General features: G+C 38.1%; 2 protein-coding genes and 1 non-coding gene across 4 annotated transcripts; all 3 read right to left on the bottom strand.

The window, feature by feature from the left end:
* Positions 1–9,035: 9,035 nt before the first annotated feature.
* TRNAP-UGG (transfer RNA proline (anticodon UGG)) lies at positions 9,036–9,107 on the bottom strand. Its single transcript has one exon. It is a non-coding gene; the product is annotated as a tRNA-Pro (tRNA).
* Positions 9,108–12,566: 3,459 nt separating this feature from the next.
* LOC135437051 (uncharacterized) lies at positions 12,567–15,778 on the bottom strand. The gene is made up of 8 exons (XM_064694874.1): positions 15,407–15,778; positions 15,263–15,352; positions 15,000–15,201; positions 14,584–14,937; positions 13,394–13,571; positions 13,134–13,330; positions 12,817–13,067; positions 12,567–12,761 (listed from the first exon to the last, which is right to left on the bottom strand). Exons 2-8 carry the CDS (start codon positions 15,278–15,280, stop codon positions 12,567–12,569), a joined length of 1,395 nt encoding a protein of 464 aa, XP_064550944.1. The 5' UTR covers positions 15,281–15,352; positions 15,407–15,778.
* A 138-nt stretch (positions 15,779–15,916) lies between these two features.
* LOC135436574 (uncharacterized) lies at positions 15,917–17,286 on the bottom strand. 2 transcript variants are annotated; one of them, XM_064694211.1, is made up of 4 exons: positions 17,134–17,286; positions 16,578–17,080; positions 16,121–16,382; positions 15,917–16,063 (listed from the first exon to the last, which is right to left on the bottom strand). In XM_064694211.1, exons 1-4 carry the CDS (start codon positions 17,179–17,181, stop codon positions 16,058–16,060), a joined length of 819 nt encoding a protein of 272 aa, XP_064550281.1. In that variant the 5' UTR covers positions 17,182–17,286; the 3' UTR covers positions 15,917–16,057. The 2 variants fall into 2 exon arrangements, with proteins under 2 accessions (XP_064550281.1, XP_064550282.1); XM_064694212.1 differs by having other exon boundaries at positions 16,578–17,087; positions 17,134–17,238.
* Positions 17,287–18,076: the final 790 nt, after the last annotated feature.

Below are 18,076 nucleotides of genomic sequence, written 5' to 3'. Positions count from 1 at the left end.
TTTGTGCCAAAATGTTCAGAAACTATTGTCTTTACTTTAAATTTAAATATTTAAAATCAAAATTTAACTTTTAAGTCATGTGAGAATAATGAACTTTAGCCTAATGTTTGAAAATAAACTAAACATATTACTATTAATAGAAGAAGTTACTATTAATAAAAGTTACGAATTAATAATATAGCTAGTTAATAACATAGTTAGTTAGTTACCTTACATATGATTATTATTAGTAGTTCAGTTATGCAGCACAAACGGATATTTATCCGCCCACTTGGCGTATGCGCAATCTGTTTCCCCTTCACATGCATATTTATAAGCTACTCATACGCCCCAGGGGCATGTGTTTGCTTGAGACGTGTCTCTCTCTCTCTCTCTCTCTCTCTCTCTGTGCGTGTGTGTCTGTGATTTGGTGTCCTGGTGGGCGACAAGATTTATGCCTGTTTTCTTTTTTTGGCATCGAGCATTTTAACGCCTGCAAATTTGCTAATTAATTAGTTTAAATGTGCACAGCGCCAAATGTGTGGGATATGGGTTATGTCTGGAGCAGAAAATTAAAGATTTCTAATTTTCAAAAATTGCTCTGAAAATTACCCTGATCCTCTTGAAATTATCGCAATGGGGCATGCAAGGTTTGTGGAAATGTATGCAACAGACAGAAGAAGGAGACTGAAAAGATGGAGAATTGTTCAAAGTCATCGATAATTTGTCTCCCTTTCCTAGAAATCGATTAATATCGAAGTTCTGTTTATTGAGCATATCTTGAAGCTTACGAGATCTATGGACACCATTATGGGTATGTTGACTCACGTTTAGTGTAAATCGAGAATATTTAACTCCAGCCAAAATTGAAAAGAAACCCTCATTAGAATGTTTTAGTCTTGGGCTTGGTCTATACAGAAATGTTTGCGGCCAAAAAATGCAAAGGAAGAGTATCTCCCAGTCAGGCACACCTGACTAGAGCACTTACGCTTGTTAAATTGATACGTGAAGTGTCCATAGATCGAGGTTATTTTATGTTTTGGATTCCTACCGAAATTTCCGAAAGTGTCCACGTATGTTTAGGGTATATCGCAGTCGGGCACACCCAACTATAGCACTTATACTTGTTAAAATTGGCAAGCTGATACTAAAGTAAAAATCCGAGCCACTTGTTTTAACCACAAAACCCAAACCGAAAGCCCAACACAGCGGGTTGTAATTAATGTGTTTATGAGTTGGCAACCCCAGACCCATAGCGATAAAAAACGCTAGTGAAAACGCGCGCGTTTTTACACGCATGTAATTTGTTGAACAGCAAAAAATAAAATAAAAATACGTGCAGCCCTTTTTTGTTTCGGGCCTTTTTCACATACTTCTGGGGCAAATAAAAAATTAATTTAACGCATGTTTTTGCATGTGGCGGGTCGCTCGTATAATGAAATTGATTTAAGGCTATTAATGCGAGCACTCGGTAAATTCCGGGCTGGCGCTGCCTAAGTAAATGTTTGGCATTTCATAATGTTGCTTCAACCTTTAACGTCAATTTTATGCAAATTATGTTATTTCTGCTGCGGCTGCTGTAGATTTGTGGCCAAAGAAGTTAGGGGGCGTGGCTGGCTGCAGCCATGTAGCGACGGGGCGTCGCTGTAAACTTTTTTTCAAGTGGGTCTGGGTGTTGTTATTGAAGTTTCTGGGCGTCTCGCTGCCTGCTGACTGCTCACTGCTCACTGCTGACTGCTGACTTATTCAATAAGCCAAGTTGAAGTATGCCCCATGGCTGGTAGCTGTGGTACTTGTTGTTGCTGCGGCTGCTTAAGTAAATACCGTGTGCCTCGTACGAGTGTATGCAAAAAGTGCAAATAATAATAATAAAGAGTACTTATTGTTTGATTTATGTGTCTGTGTGTGCACAATGTAGCCGAAGGATGAGCAAATGCACCCAACTTTGGCTCAGAGTCTTGAACTGCTGAGCTATGAGCGCCGGCTTCAATGTTGAGCAAGAGGCAAGAAAGCTTAATAAATGAAATAAGTGATTCCTTTATGTAATAAATATCTGATCTTAATTAACTGTATTTACTTTGTGGCGCTGGTCAAAATCGAAAGATCTACCACTTAATAGTTCACCCCCAAATACCAGTAAAAGAAAGATAGCTTAAATTCTATAAATTATACGAACTGGTCATCATCTTAGAAACAAATAGTTGGTTTCGTACTAATATTTATAAAAATTATGAATTGTCAACTTAAAAAGCCAACATTATTAGTTTTCATAAATTTTTCTTGAAAAAGCTTAAAAATTCTTAAAAATATATATTATATTACAAATTTAAAAAAACGTATATTTTGCCTTTCTTTGCAATTCTCATAAATTCAAGTAGGTTCTACAAGATGTCGTGCTTCGATTATAAGAATTGTGTTGGAAATCTAAAAAACTTTAAATCCTAGTCATAGTCTCTCACTCTAACTTACTCTCTTTCACTCAAAATATCTCTTCCGAACTCTCTATCTATTTAATATTATATATTTTTCTTCTGCTGCATTTACTCTATTCTACTTACTAAATATATAACAAATATAAATCTATAAAACTTTGTATGAACTCATGGTCGGACTCTAATTAACTTTTTTGTACTCAGTCTGTCTATCTCTCTCTCTCGCTTTCTCTCTCTATCTCCGTCTTTATCTCCTCTGTATCTGTGTCTCTATCTATATATATCTCTTTCTCTATCTCTACGCTTATCTCTATGTCTGTCTTTATCTCTGTATCTATCTCGATCATCTTCCTCTCTCTCTCTCAGTTATCTGATTTTATTTCCTTTTCTTTTGCTGCTTTAACTAGCCCACTTATTCTTTTGTTTTTTATGTGTTTATTTGGTAAGTCCATATTTACATATATGTATATAAATATTTAAATTAGGTAAATTAGAACTTAGGCAATTAAGATCGGCGCACAGGCTACTTCCTACAGACAACACTCACTTCGATCCTTTAGAAATTTCAAATGACCAATGATCTATAATTTTCATAATGCAAATTTAAAACAAATAACTGTTTTTGCAGAATACTCAGAATCGGATATAATATGTCCACACATGCATATTGATCCTGTAACTTCAAAAGGCGAATTATTTACATACTGTGCTAGTCGACTGCTTAATTTCGGCTCGCTGCACTTTTGTCTAGCTAAGGTGCTAGCTAACTCCCACTTTCTCCCTCTCTCTTCCTCTTTCGCTCTTTCTACCTGCCTTTCTCTACCTTTGTATCACAAGCTAAGCCCTGCCATCAGTTGCTACTGATAAAGTCACCTTTATTTGTCAGTCTTAGCCCAACCGGCTGTCATTTCTCGATGAGACGAGGGCACGTACCATCCACGCCCACTGCCATTGTCCAACCTAAACCCAAAGCGTTAAACCGCACACACCTATCATGATGTTGTTGCTGTTGTGCCGTCACCTCCAACACACTCACACTCACACACACCACCCATCCGTGGCCAGGCTGCAGTAACAGATCCAGGACAGCACGCGGCGGCTGGCGCTGGCTAAGTGAGCCATTTATCTTCGCAGGAACCTCAAGCGCGACACAACAACAGCCGACAACAACAACAATAGCATTTCCTACACGCGTCATCCAATCCGGGCAGACGCCATCAATGCCGTACTGAAAATAAAACGATTTATATGCCGCAATACCACGCAAAGCAAAAGCAACAACTACACGACATTTCAGCGCATTTCGTTTTCGGTTTCGCCTTATCCCAGGACACATCAATTGAACAGCCGCAACAACAACAACAACAACAGCAACAACGAGGGCAACATGAAGTAAATGAAACCCCCTGAAACAGAGAGGAGAAAAAAAAAGTAAAATCGAAGATTGCTATCTTTGACGGCTTGTTTTCCTGCCCCACAACCGACGCCGCCTGCGGTGGGCGGGGCAGCCATTATGTATTGGCGTTGAAACAATTTGAACAGCCATCGCGGCGAGCGTCTCCGCCGTCGTCGGCAAAACAAATGAAAGGAAGTCGTTTAAAAGTACAAACGGACATTATTTATCGCCCAAACCATTTAGTCGCCGAAACTACCCGAAGAGCGTAAAAAAAGAAGCTGGCCAAAAGCGCCCCAAGTAGCCCCCCTTCACCCGCCGCACACGCACCCAGGCCAATTGTTGTTGCTGTGTGTCTACTTAGTTGTAATAAATGGAAAATGTTGCCCCACAATACGCTGCATTTAATTTTGGACCAGCAATTGGATTTTAGCCGCAGCTACTAAGACAGGGACGGAGACACTGATGGAACCAGCGCGAGCAAGTGAGAGATAATTAGGATAGAGGGAGGCGGAGTCCGGCGACCAAAATCGATTGATTTCTGCTTGCTTAAGCAGTTTTCGATAGATCCGGATTGTTATCCGGAGCAGCAAGTAATTTACAGTTGGCTCTTCGGCAATCGGAATGAGCATTTGCGGTGCCGAAATTGAAATGAGCTTTGCTTAGTTATTTGCGAATAGACATTAAGCAGTTGTGGGGAGAGAAGTATAATAGACAAACCTATTTCAATAAGTGAACATACTTTTGGAACTAGTATAAGCTATAGATATCAAAATGATAGACTTAACTTCATGAACTAAACAACCGCGTCAAATAAAACATAGGCTCGAAAAGCTTAATAATTTTTTGCGTTAAATCTATCAAACAACAGCTTTAGACAAAGTTTATCTGAAGTGAAAGGAGCAGGATTGCAAGCTGAAGACACATTTTAGATGGTTCGGTTCACGGTTCAAACAAAGGGTTCGGTTCATGTATTTAATTTTCCTCAACCATTAACACAGTTTTGGCTTCGAATTACATTCCTTCTTATTAAAAACAACAATTTGATTTAATATAAATTAATTTTAATATATTTTTTTGTGTACTTTTATTTAGAAAAAATTGATGTTAGCGAAATGTTAAAAGCTAACAAATATTGGAATACCCAAAAAAAAAAACAATAATACTAATAATAATAATAAAATTTATTGGTAAAAGTAAAAATAATTGCGTTTTCATTTTACAAGATACCCCGACCCTAGCTATATATCTAGCTCCAAAAAAGTGGTTTAAATTTCGTGGTAAACAAATATAAGAATTTCGAGTTGAAACTTTTTTGCGGCCCTTTTGCTCAGTGCCATTTTTATTATGATTATGAGAGTAAATAAATTCAAATTGAAATAATGATAATTTGAATATTAATTATTAAGCATTTCACACTTCACTTAATTAATAAAATTTGTTTTTAAAATTTTCTAAATGTAGACATACTCGAGCGCTTGGCTCGTGCAATATTAATCAGTTTTCCATCTCTGCCCCGAACCCATTGAAAATCGGTATAAAAGGTGTTATTTTTGACTATAATTTAAGTAACTATCGATAAATGTAATTTCTTAGCATGAGTTGTATCTTTATAATACTGCTATGATGAATTAGCACACTACACTACTTTTAAAATTACCTAAGTTGAATAAAGATGAATAAGAACATAAGAAATGGTATAATGGTTATGTGTAAATGGGTATAACAGGCAAGAGGAAATATCTCAGAAACCATAAAGTATATATATTCTCGATCATCAGTCGATCTAGCCATGTCCGTTTGTCCGTCCGTCCGTCCGTATGTATGAACGCATCGATCTCAGATAAGAGCTAAAGACTTGACTTTTAACTTAGGTTTCAATTATTCATTATTTTAATGAAGTCGCTGGGCTTTTAACAATGTAGAAACATTATTGATTTACAATTTTGTTTTGAATGTGGTTTACATGTTTTCTGCAATTAATCTATCAGGTGGCAGGCCTGAGGGGAGGCCTAGAGAAGTTTTTCCACCTGGGGATAATCTTTATATTTATATAGAGCTTGCGATTTCTGGCTTTGTGAGTTTAATGTTTGCGCAAGCACAGTAAAATATAAATTTAATTAACATAAAATTAAAAAATTATTTGTTTTAAAATGCACACAATTTCATTATTTGCAGTAAATTCTTTCTCTTCTTGCACCTTGCACTTTCCCTTGCAGTTGTCGCTGTTGCTCCCCCCCCTTTTGCCACACGCTATACTCATTACCCCAATGTGTCGGGGGAAACCGCATGGTAAGCCCATTCCCAGCAGACGGCCATCCGCATCGGCCCATTGTAGACGCGAACACACAAACCTCGGGCGTCTTATCGCCTTAAACCACTTTAGTGTCAGCCATGATGACAGCGGTCGGTCCAGCGGACTAACTGTGAACATTGTCGCCTTTTTTCCAGCCGCCATCGTCCTGAATCCTGTTGCTGTTGTTGTTGTTGTTGTTCGTGTGGGCTGACCATTTAACGGAGTGGCTGTCGCAGTCGTACCATGTTGTCTGTTAACATGCCCAGTGGTCTTGTCGACACTGCGATAAAAAAAAACACAAGCACACCCACAACCACGCACACACACAGACACTCGGAATTTACGTTTTTGGCCATAATGAGGGTGATTTTCGTATTTGTGGTAGATTTGTCCACTTAGCAGCATGACCACGGCGAGGACTTGGTTTTTGATGCTCTTGCAATTTGCCGGCCTCTGGACGTTAAGGCAAATCATTTGTACATTTTCACAGTGGATTAGCGTAGGCCTGCTAGCTGGTCCTGGCTGCTCCTCCTGGCTGATAATGTTCATAATTTGTAATGCCTGCATATATCTATTTTTTTTTGTTTTGCCATCATCATGATATATCATCATGTGTATGCGCCAGCATGCATGACCATGATTTGCGCTAATGAGCGAGATACAAATTTCCATTGTTCCAGCGAGCAGGCAAATGTCCAGGCAAATGTTGCTGGCGTTTTGGGTTTTAATTGGCATTTCTGCTGAGGCGGCGTCAACTTTTTTAATAAAAAACCAAAAAAAAAACCGACAGGAATTTCCATTTCGTGTGCATGCAAATGAAAGCCCAAATTCGGGACTGTTTCACTCCATTCAAATCGAGTTGATTTTCATTTGCAGCAGCGGACAGACTCAAGTGCGGGTCCGCCAAGTGGTGAAATGTGTACACTATTGTCTACGGATTTTCAATATTATTTGGTGCGGTCTCCTGGTCTCCTGCGGTCCCGCAGACACCCCCACAGACACGAAACGGCAAGGAGCTGAACCTGAATCTGAACCTGAACCTGACGCGGCGCTGTCTTGGGTTCATTGTGCGACTGTCGAGGATGTTCATTGTAACCGATTTCAATTGGGCATTTTATTTTATATTTGAATTTTAAAATTCCTTCCGCACCGGCGACAGCAGGCGACAGGAAAATGGACAATTTGTGTTTGTGGCAATTGATTGGCAAATATTGTCCGGCCAAATGGCCAAGGCGAAAGGTTGACTGATTAATACGCAGCGACAGCAAGTCACAAAAATATTTCTTTAAATTTATTATTAGAGCTCGTCGGATTAAAGGCAAAGGCAAAAAAAATGCAACAAATTTTGTTAATATATTTCTTGGTTTTTTGTTTACTTCAATACAGTTCAAGAGCAGAAGAAAATTAAATTAATTAAGATTCGTAAAAATGACATCAATTAAAATAAAATCTTGGGAATCGAGACGAAATTTTATGTAAACATTTATTATAATTATTGAATCTTTGCATATTAAGTTCCTGAACACTTTTGCCAAGCAGATGTAGCTTGAACAAACAAGAGTAAAATGTTTGTGAAATGTACAAAATATCATCAATAGTTGGACTAGCCTAGCATAACATTTATTTTGTTATGTAATATACACCTATTTGCCCATACTCAGATTTGAAAAGCCTTTATTTGAAATATCTCACTGATTATCAGAAATAAGACATTCAGGGACTATTTTTTGTAGATCAGATACATTTTTGATAACTGCACAAAGAATTATGATTTTCCATACGTGCGAATATTTTGATCATTTTATATTACCTATACTTACATTACTTATTGAAGAGAGCGTATATAAAAAAAAAATGAGTCAGCTGCGAAATACTCGATCACAGTCCTATGACAGCTTTAAGCAGGGTATCTGCCATTTTTATAAAGAGATACCTATTCTCGGGATTTCCAGTAAAATCGATCTTTACAGGAGCTTATCTTTTTAATCAAAATTTTAATGATTTTGCTCTAAAACTATCGCAGATACAGATAAAGCGATATAGTTTCAACCCACGGGTATAAGACAGTCTATATTCCAAGTCTCATGTATCTAAATTTAATATGGTTTATCGGATAGCCGAATGGAAAGCCGAAGCACAGAACCAATATACTCTTTTCTCTTAATAAAAACAAGTGAAAATATGAAATGTTTTATTTTAAGATAACCCGAAAGTATGCATCTGCCTAATGAAAGTAACTATGTTTTTGCTAGTTAAAATAATGTTGGAAGTCAACTTTGCACTTAGCTGCTGGCAAGTTGACATGAAAGACAACTCATCCATGGCCATATGCACCATTTAAGCGCCTTTAAGTCGACTATAAAAAAGTTGGGCAATTCGTAAGTCGCATGCAAATTACAGGCAATAAAACGAGGCACGTCGATGCTCAGGCAAACTTTGGAGGCTAAGAGCCAGAGATACTCACACAAAACGCGACGCCCCCAAGCCAAAGCGATTATTCTTTATTGTTTAGACAACGATGGCAAGAACAACAACAACAACAGCAACAACAATAACGCCAACACCAACAGCAACAATAACATGAAACAGCCGCTTGTAGCAATTCTCACATCATACGATTGGCATTGAGATTGCGTCTTGGTATTGGAAATTCCCAAGGCTGTCATATGTAAGCACAGCTAGACAGGCACATGGTAGGAGACACACACGCATGCTAGGAATATGTAAATTTGTCATCGAGCAAACAAAAAAGGAGTGAAATAATCATAAAAATGTCAAGTCAGACAACGAGAGTATCTCCCAGCTCGGAACAAAATCCTGAATTGAATTTTTATCTATTGTATTGGCAATAAAGACACATTGTCAGCGCCTGTATAAAATTATTATTATTTACTTTTGGGCGGCTGCGGCAAAAAGTTAAAAAAAAAAAATGGAAGGGCTCAACCGGGATTTGAACCCGGGACCTCTCGCACCCAAAGCGAGAATCATACCCCTAGACCATTGAGCCGCACATGTTCAAAGTAAATTTTAAACAAATTTTATATTTTTAATTGCTGCAGCCAACTTGTAGATACATCTGGCATGCATAATTTATTTAAAATATCAACATTTAAATTACGAACATATACAACTCCAGCCGGTTTATTTATATTGTTTCTTTTGTGTTGCTCGTTTTTTTAAACTGAAGCGCTCGCCGCTGTTGCAAATTTTGTTTTTGCTTTTGTTTTTATTAATCGTAGGTTTTAATATATTTTACCCTTATCATTTGGCCGTTGATTTATTGACTTTTAAATGGTGCAGTTTCTCAACACGCAGCTGACTCATCAAATTTGTTTTGTCTTCTCCTTTTTGGGCATGCTTTTAATTTAATTTGAAAAGTTTTGCCTGCCCATTTGGCGCATTAAACCCTTTGACCTCCATGCAAAAAAAATCCGCTGAACAAAAAAAAATCAAAATGAAAAATAAAGGCAAAAGATGTCTCATAAATAATTATGATAACTGTCAGAATTTTGTGCTATGCTTTTGGCACGCTACAAATTGCCACGCCCTCGCAATTACCCACACTTGCGTGCAAATTCAATTAAACGGTTTTAACTTTTAAGCCAACCGAAGAAAAAATCTTGAACTAAAGCTGGTAAGTTACCTAATGCTGCCTAGTCGGGTTAAAAAGCTAAATTGCTTTAATTAAATTGCTAAAATTTTCAGACAGCCAATCTGCAGAGTAAATCCGATCGTAATAGGTTTTTGTGTTAGTTAAATTGTTGAAGATCCACACAATAATAAAAATTATATTAGGTTATATTTTTTTATATTTTATATTATTACATTATATATTATTATGCCATATTATTAATATATCATATTCATATTATTGGTAAGAATACCCCTAATATTTGAAAAATGTTAAATTTTATCAAAATCCTTTTTGATTTTATTGACTATCTACCTTCTAAATTAATTCAGTAATTAAAATTAATTACCAATCAACCAAATCAAATAGCGTCTTCTTACAAAAAACGGAAAATGGGGCTGAACTGAGCTTGGCTGCAATATTATTGGTTCGATCTTTAGAGGAGCTAAGGAGGTGTTCAGCTTGGGTACTTTAACTTTGAAAATTAGCGATTTTTGTGGTTTTCTCGCCTCCAAATCTTCACCTTGTGGCAATAGAGTATTAAAATTATGAATTTTCTTGAAAAACCAAAAGCGAAGTAACAAAATGCACGACTTACAATATTTGACAAACAATATATAAAGTTGTCTTTTAATAACACTTAAACAAATTAAACTAGCCACAATTTTATTGATAGTTCTTGGCTCAAATATAACCCAAATAAAATTGTAAGAAAAAACGTTGGAAGATTGCGATCTGTCTTAATTTTTTAAATTTATATGTCATACATTATATTTATATTAATATTAGACGCAAAATGAAGTAAAATAGTGTTTAGAAAATTGTAATATTTGTCTATGCTTTTTAAAGCCTTTGCAGCTTGTGTTTTGTTGGCCTTTTATTTTTTATTGTTGAAAGCTCAAGTTTTGTGTCGTTATAAATCACGAAACTGAATCCAAGGAAGATTTATGAGCTGCTAAATATGCTTACAAAACAATGAGGGAGGATTTGAACTGGCCGTTTGCAAACTTCTGTGTCGTCGATGGCAAAGCTTAGCCCAACTTTGTGCACATATGAAAATTTAAAATGCAATTATCATATATATTTTATATGTGTGTATGGATGGATCTATGTATGTATTATATACAGTATGTGACGCCTCTTAATGTGAATGTATCTTTGTCGCTGTTGATTTTCACTTTCGCAGATAAACAAAACAAGGTCCTAAATAAACACAAAACGGTCAAAACAAGGAGAAAAAGTTGATAGAAAAAGCCCTGACAGAGAAAAAAAACAAAAACTTGTTTTTTAATTGAAAATTAACAACAACAAAAAATGTATTGCCAATATAAATGGGATAGAATAAGTTTCTCTACTTTTGAGATGGAAGACTACATTGAGGCATTTTTGTGTATTCCATTTGTAGCTGAATATTACTCTTGTGCACCTCAAGTCAAGGATTATGAAAATTATTCCAATTAATGCACGAGCACTTTTTTTCCGCCAAGTTCTCGGTTCCCACTTAAAGGCCATTAACCATTAAAAAAAGCACAAGCAACTTTTACACTTTGCGTGCCAAAGGCAACAAAAGCCAACTACAACAACAAACTAACCGAAATGGCAACCAAAATAACAACAGCAACAAAAACAATAACAACAGTAAATAGAGTTTTCTTTATTTATTTTTTCAACAACTTTTTACCTTTTTCCAACTCATTTTCAAGTGCCTCGCTGAGCGCCACTTAGTTTGTTGTTGCTACTGTTTTCGCAGTGTTTTTGTTGCTGTTGTTGTTGTTGGGAAAAGCCATTAGAAAAAGGCTGCTTGAGTGTTAAATGGGTTTGGGTACTTGGGTGCTTGGATGGGGCTAGCATTGTTTTTGTTCGACTACGTCAACAAGGTCGAGGGTAAATGAAAGTTGGTCGATCACTCAAGCTTCCAGCTCCCGTGGCCGTATACTTGTGGTAAAGCTTTTCGGACTCTAGATATCTAATAGGCACATGAAGGTGCAATTATACTCTCGATTTACAAGCTAGTTGAATTAAGAAGCCTACTTAATCACGAAAATCAGGTTATCTTCGACAGAAAAATGAAATACCCTTGTAGAGAGTTGCCTTACAATTTTGCCACCATGTGCGAATAGTAAAGTTCGTAAAGGCTGAGTTTAATGTAATTATCTAGGAAAACAGAGTATTTAGCGATACAAGAAACTACTTTTCATCCGATCGATCTTATTGGAGCTATATGATATAGTCGTTCGATCCGGCCAGTTCCGACATACATGTATGAACTGCTTGCAACAAAAAAACGTACCGTATAAAAAGTAATTTACTATACGAAGCGATTTCGATGAACTTGTAGTTTAATAATCGTTTGATTCTGGTGGAACGCAAACATTTCCATTTATCAATTATATTCAGATTGATGTTCCCTACATACTCCAAAACTTTCCCTTAGATTTGGAGGCTTTTAAAGACGTTTAAGAGGAAGAAAGAAGTTTAAAAGAAAGAATTTCAAAATAAAAGTGAAACAGGAAATTCGCACGTCCAAAGGCAATGCAATTAAGAATTCATAAATTTTGTTTATTTATTTATCTTATCGTTGATATAATTTATTCTGGGACATTCAGTCGAAATGAGAGGTATTGCCCATACTAAACATGCTCTCATTGGCAGTACATCGAACATTGAATGCTCTATAACTAGCATAGGGTTGCACTAGGTTGATTGTTCAATTAATTTATAATTTAATTTTTAATTTTGGTATGATATTCTTATTATTATTATTTTGATTATTTGTTAATATTATTTTTATTATTATTTCTTTTATTATTAATTATCAATATTATTCAGAAATATTTAAAATTTAATCATAGCGTTGAATTTCTCTCGTTTTTGTTGCTTTAGTGCCTCGTGCTTCTTGCGTTCGGCATTCTTGATCAGAATCTCTTGAAATTTGCGGCGTGTGGCTAAGGGAACGCCCGTGTTGCGCAGATCTAACTCTTCGAGCATCTTGTTACAGTTTATGATCTTCAGCAAGTGCTTGCCAAAATCCTGTCAAAGGCAAATTTCGGGATTTACGAATTTATTGCCAGCGTGCGCCACTCACCTCGCCCAGATAATTGTTAGATAGATCAATGCAGAGCAATGTCTTCTGCTGGCATATCAGCATCATGAACAACTTGGTAATGCTCTCGCTGATGGAACAGCTGCCCATGTCCAGTTGCCGGATGGGCATCATCTGCAGCGTGTTAAAGATGGCAGCGGCGCCATCGCTTTGTATGGGATTCAGGCGCAGCACGAGACGCTGCAGCGGCACATGGGTCAATGTTCGGCTGAGCGTATAGGCGCCCTCCTCCGCTGGTTGGAGTGGAGTGGTGGTTGAGCTTTAGCCAAGGAATTGAATATATCGAAGTGTCTACATACTAATTTTATTGTTGGTCAGGTCGAGAACCGTCAGAGTGGCAAATGATTCCTTGCCGCATGTTTCGAGAAAACAGCGTATGCCCGCATCGCCAACGGCACAGTGCAGCAGGGATAGCTCCTTCAGGTGATGACAGCCCTTGTCCAGGCTGTGTGCCAGAAAGCGCAGCTGATACGACAACAACTTCGTATTGTGTAGGCTAAAAAATCCACTTGATACTCGAATACAAGAGATTTGCGGCCTCGACGAAGGCAAAACTTACCAAAACTTGCGCAGCTCGTAGCATTGGCTAAGTCCCTTGGCCAGCAGCAGTATGTCACGGGCCGTCAGTTGATTGCAGCCTATTTGGTAATTGATGCCCGCTGTCTTTGTGCTGTAGCTCAGCCGCAGTCGGCGTAAGTCCGGCAGATTGCTCAGCAGGTAATCAAGCGGAATGTGATCTGTTGTGGATGGGTTGACACATTATGCTCTTGTTGAACGCATTGTAATTTAATGACAACGTTTGCAATCCTTCAAGTTTTTTAAATGACACTCCTCAAAATTAAGTACCACGCTAAATAGGAGTTACATTAAACAATCTGTATAAAACTGATATTTTTTTGTTTGTTTTAGCATTGATTATTTTTTAACCGTTTCCGGTCTTAAGTTAACTCTTACTACTATGAAAATGTAACACTTAACCAACATTTTGACTTTTCGAAAAGAGCGGAGAAGAGGTTGATGAGATTGATCATTTGAATCTGGAACTTTCTGCTAACCAATCGGGGAGCACATTTACGTTTAAAAGAGCACGGATATACGTCTCTGGGCTTGAAGCCGACAGAATAATAAGAAAAAAAGTTGTTTACAATAGTTTTCCGCTATTTTTCCACTCTTGCCGGTGGAATTTTCCAAGACCCCTCAGCGTGTACTTAAATGATATGAGAAAACAATTCAGCTTCCTTTCTTTTACATTTTTTGGCACTGTGTCGATCTACAATCAGTTAGTCAGTTTTCTATTCCACAAAATTGGGTGAGCAGGAAAGGGGTGAATTTAATGAAAAGTGTGAAACAACTGGGAAATGGATTCGAACAAAGATCTTTGGAATTGAAGCCTACCGAAATGGAGCCTCCGAAGACATTGGTGGAAAAATGGAAGAATAGGTGAATTACACAAAGTGAAATACGAAAAATGTGAAACACCTATCGAACAAAGATCATTGAAAATGGGTCTGAGGCCGACCGATTCTTCTTCTTCACAAAGTAGCTTTCCGCGGCTTTTCCGAACGTACGGGTGGAATTGCCGAAGATCTCGTCTCTCTGCAGCTTCATCACATCAGATAACTGTAGTTAAGAATTCAGACTTAACTTTTTGGGCTGTGCATTGATCCACAATCAGTCAGTCAGTCAGTCAGTCAGTTTTGTACACAGAGATTAGGGTATACAATCTCCACTGTGTCAACGGGCACTCACCATTGCTCTCGCCGCCTGGCGGCGGGGGCTGTAGTAGATTTATCTCTAGTTGATTTATGTACGACGCACAGATGTCCAAGGCGGCCTGCACATTGCCATCCTGCTCGTAGTCGCCGGTTTGCATATTTTCAATAAACTCCTGCACATGTCGCTCCATGTAAATGTTAATCCAGCGCCGTTCCATGCCCCGCGCCTGCATTGGCGCCATGCGCCAGCGTAGCTCATAGCAGCGCCGCCAGAAGTAATCGTCACGGATGTGAGAGCTGAGCAACTGCAGCGGCAGCTGCGTATCCAGCTGGCTGAGTATATAGTTACGGTCCTGGCGTCGTCGCAGCTGTCGGTAAAGCGGCAGCTCTGGGAACAGACAGTCAGACAGTCAGACAGTTGTCATCTTGGGTCTTGTGGACTCTACTTACCGTTCCAATTGCTTACGATGGCATCGAGCACAAGATGTCGCAGACTTTTCGCTTGATTTGCTTGGCCCTCGCCGGTCTCGGGCTGGAATTGGTCCAATGATTTACTATTGACTTGGGGCAGCTTGACATCGTTGGGATTGAAATAGGCCTTGAAGGTGTCAATAGAGACGGTGCTGGGGAATTCGCAATACGTGAAATCCATCTAAGGAGTTGTCTGCTCCACAAACAATAAACATTAAACAACATTTGTTACGAATAATTACATAGCTGTGGTTAGTCATGGAGACAGGAAATTGTTGCCCGGGCAACTCCTTCTTTGTTGTCAGTCCAGTGTTGGTAAGCGCGCAGAATAACTGTTGGAAAATTCCTGTTACCGTTTACCTAATATGAAATACCGATTCGATTACCCTTCGACCTTAGACCAAGCTGGATCTTAGAAGAAAGATCTTCTTTTTCTTAACACATTATGAGCAGAGTGAAAGCTTTTAAATACCAAGTTTTTCTTACAGGAACTTAATTGTCGACAGATCGTTCCTATGGCAAACATGCGATATACTTAGTAATCCAATCCATTCGGTTCCGACTTATGTAGTGCTGGCAACAGAATGACGTGCCTATGCAAGGTTTCATGATATTTTAAAAACTAAGACTAGTTTGTGGTGGACAGGTGGACATGGCTAGATCAGGTGGACAGCTATTGATGCTGATCTGGAGTATATGTACTTTATGGGGTCGGAGATGACACCTGCTATGCGTTACATATTTATGACGAAATTACAAAATAACAAAACCAAAAATACCAAATTTGGTGGGACGAAACTACTAAAGTCCTCTTCAAGATCCTTCTATTCTATTGCAAGGACTCGGCATATCAGTCAGAAGTGATGCAAACTCCTATTAATTCTCCCTTAGCTATGTATACTCGGCATATTATTTTATTTCGCATATCATAAATGATTTATGCATTTGCTAATTTCATTGATTTCTTATAGTATAGTAGGGGGTATAATAAATCCACCGTCAGACCATGTCCTAGGCTTGAGCATACCCCAATAAATTCATATCTGAAATATATAGTATGTTAAGATGAATTTCAACATATATGTTGACGACAAACCAACCTGATGCGTCGGGTACTTGGGAATTAAATACTCCATGCGCTGATGTCGCCTCAACATGCACTCTTGAAACATCCTAAACGTATCATGATCTTTTGTGTGGCATTCTTCTCCGTTTCCCCTGGTATAAAGGGTCTTTCGTAGATCCATCCAAATGGATCTGTTTCGGTGCGATGAATAGTATCTGTGGAGCTTGACCCAGCTCCTCACACCGGGTATATTATAGACTGTAGACTTTCCAACGCACACGTTATCCAATGTCCCGCTGTTTTTAAATAAAAAGGGAAAATCATTAGATTGACTCCAATGAAAATAATAGTTGCATAGATGGGTTAAAAGTTGCTCATTGAAAGCTATATATTATAATATTACACCATGTATGGAATAAAGGGAATTAGCAATGTATTTACTTGATTCATAACGACGTTAATTGGTCATCAAATTAAATAGTTGTACCTACTCGTATGGGCGATAATTTATGGCTGGTTTATTATCGACTATAATCCGTGGGATGGTAACGAGCGAGTTGGCGTTAAAGCGCGTGTCCTCCCACACTTTACCATAAGTGACACCCCACGGATTGAAGACCCAATTTCCCATGGCATCGGTTTTGAATCTGGGCACCGATACAGTCCATTCGCCGGCAGTCTTTGCACTATTCGCTCCCTTATTTCCGTCTCCACCAGCACCTCCGCCGCCTGCTGCACCATTGTTTGTCTGATCATCGCCCTGTCGCATCATATGTTTGATGAATTTGGTCAGTTCGGTCGAGCCTGTGGTAGTCCGAGCTTTATGATTCTGAAACATTCGTATGTTATGCCTGTCTTCTGCGACTTCATGATCGTCTAAAACTTTTGTATTGGGCGTAGAAATATTTTGTCGAAGCTTTGTTCCGTTTCGCTTTGTATTATTGTTTGCAGGATTTTTCAATGGATTGGCGTCAACATTACCGAAAATAATTATCTATTATCTGTGAGGAAATTCAAGGCAAAATTATGATAGATTAAGCTACTTACATAAACTAGACAGCCGAAGGCAAATATTATAAATAAATTTAGCTCCATGTTTCTACTAAGCCCTGTGGTTGCCTACAGTTTTGAACAAACATTAATACAATTTATAACACAACGAGTAGCTGAAGCAAAAGCCACAGAAAACTAGATGGAAACAAATATTGCACTGAGCATGACTACAATCTACAGTTGACTCTGGAGAATCTGTCAAACTTGAAAGTATTAAAAATGAACAAAACTCATCTGGAGACGTCATCTTAAAAGCTGCTTTGCACTGAAGTGTGATGCACAAATATTCATTCCCTTTACTAACGATATAAAAACATTAAATTTTAGATCCGTGTATTCTGTGTGCTCATTAGATATGATATCAATTGGTATAGATTTGGGAGAAATACATATGGCTATGTATGACTTGATAAATATGTGGTCCTTGGCTGCCATTAGAGAGCCCAAATTGTGAATAAAAAATCTCTGGCTTTTATGATCTCCGCGAACGTTGCCATCGTTTAGATGGCTTGGCTTGGCTGATGCTGATCAGAAATATATTCGCTTTATCTATGTTGTCTGTTGCCTTATACGTAGAATCGCCGGAATGATTTGTCCTAAACACGCTATAAAAAAAGAAAACAAAATAAGCGATACAATTCAATATATACAAGAGTATCCGCCCCAACAAATTCCCCTTTGTCAACCAGACAATGTCTGGGCGCATATTCGAAATGTGGCCAAGCGCAACGTTAAGTGCCATAAAAATAATTCAAAATAAATTGCTTTGCATAAAAATTGGTGCGTATTGTGGGTAAAGGCAAAAGAAAACGAAACTGTTTTATAAGGTAGGTTTAAGGTATAATTTGGTCATAATAATGCGCATCATGAAAATTTAACACACACACACACACACACATACATTCCCGGGCTCGCATAGACAAGCTGGGTTATTAAT

The sequence above is a fragment of the Drosophila montana genome, unplaced genomic scaffold (assembly GCF_035044405.1).
Source record: "Drosophila montana isolate Dmon_TW-CO22-7 unplaced genomic scaffold, ASM3504440v1 contig_3733_1, whole genome shotgun sequence".
Lineage (NCBI taxonomy): Eukaryota > Metazoa > Arthropoda > Insecta > Diptera > Drosophilidae > Drosophila > Drosophila montana.
This window is presented reverse-complemented; position numbering and strand designations above follow the sequence as displayed.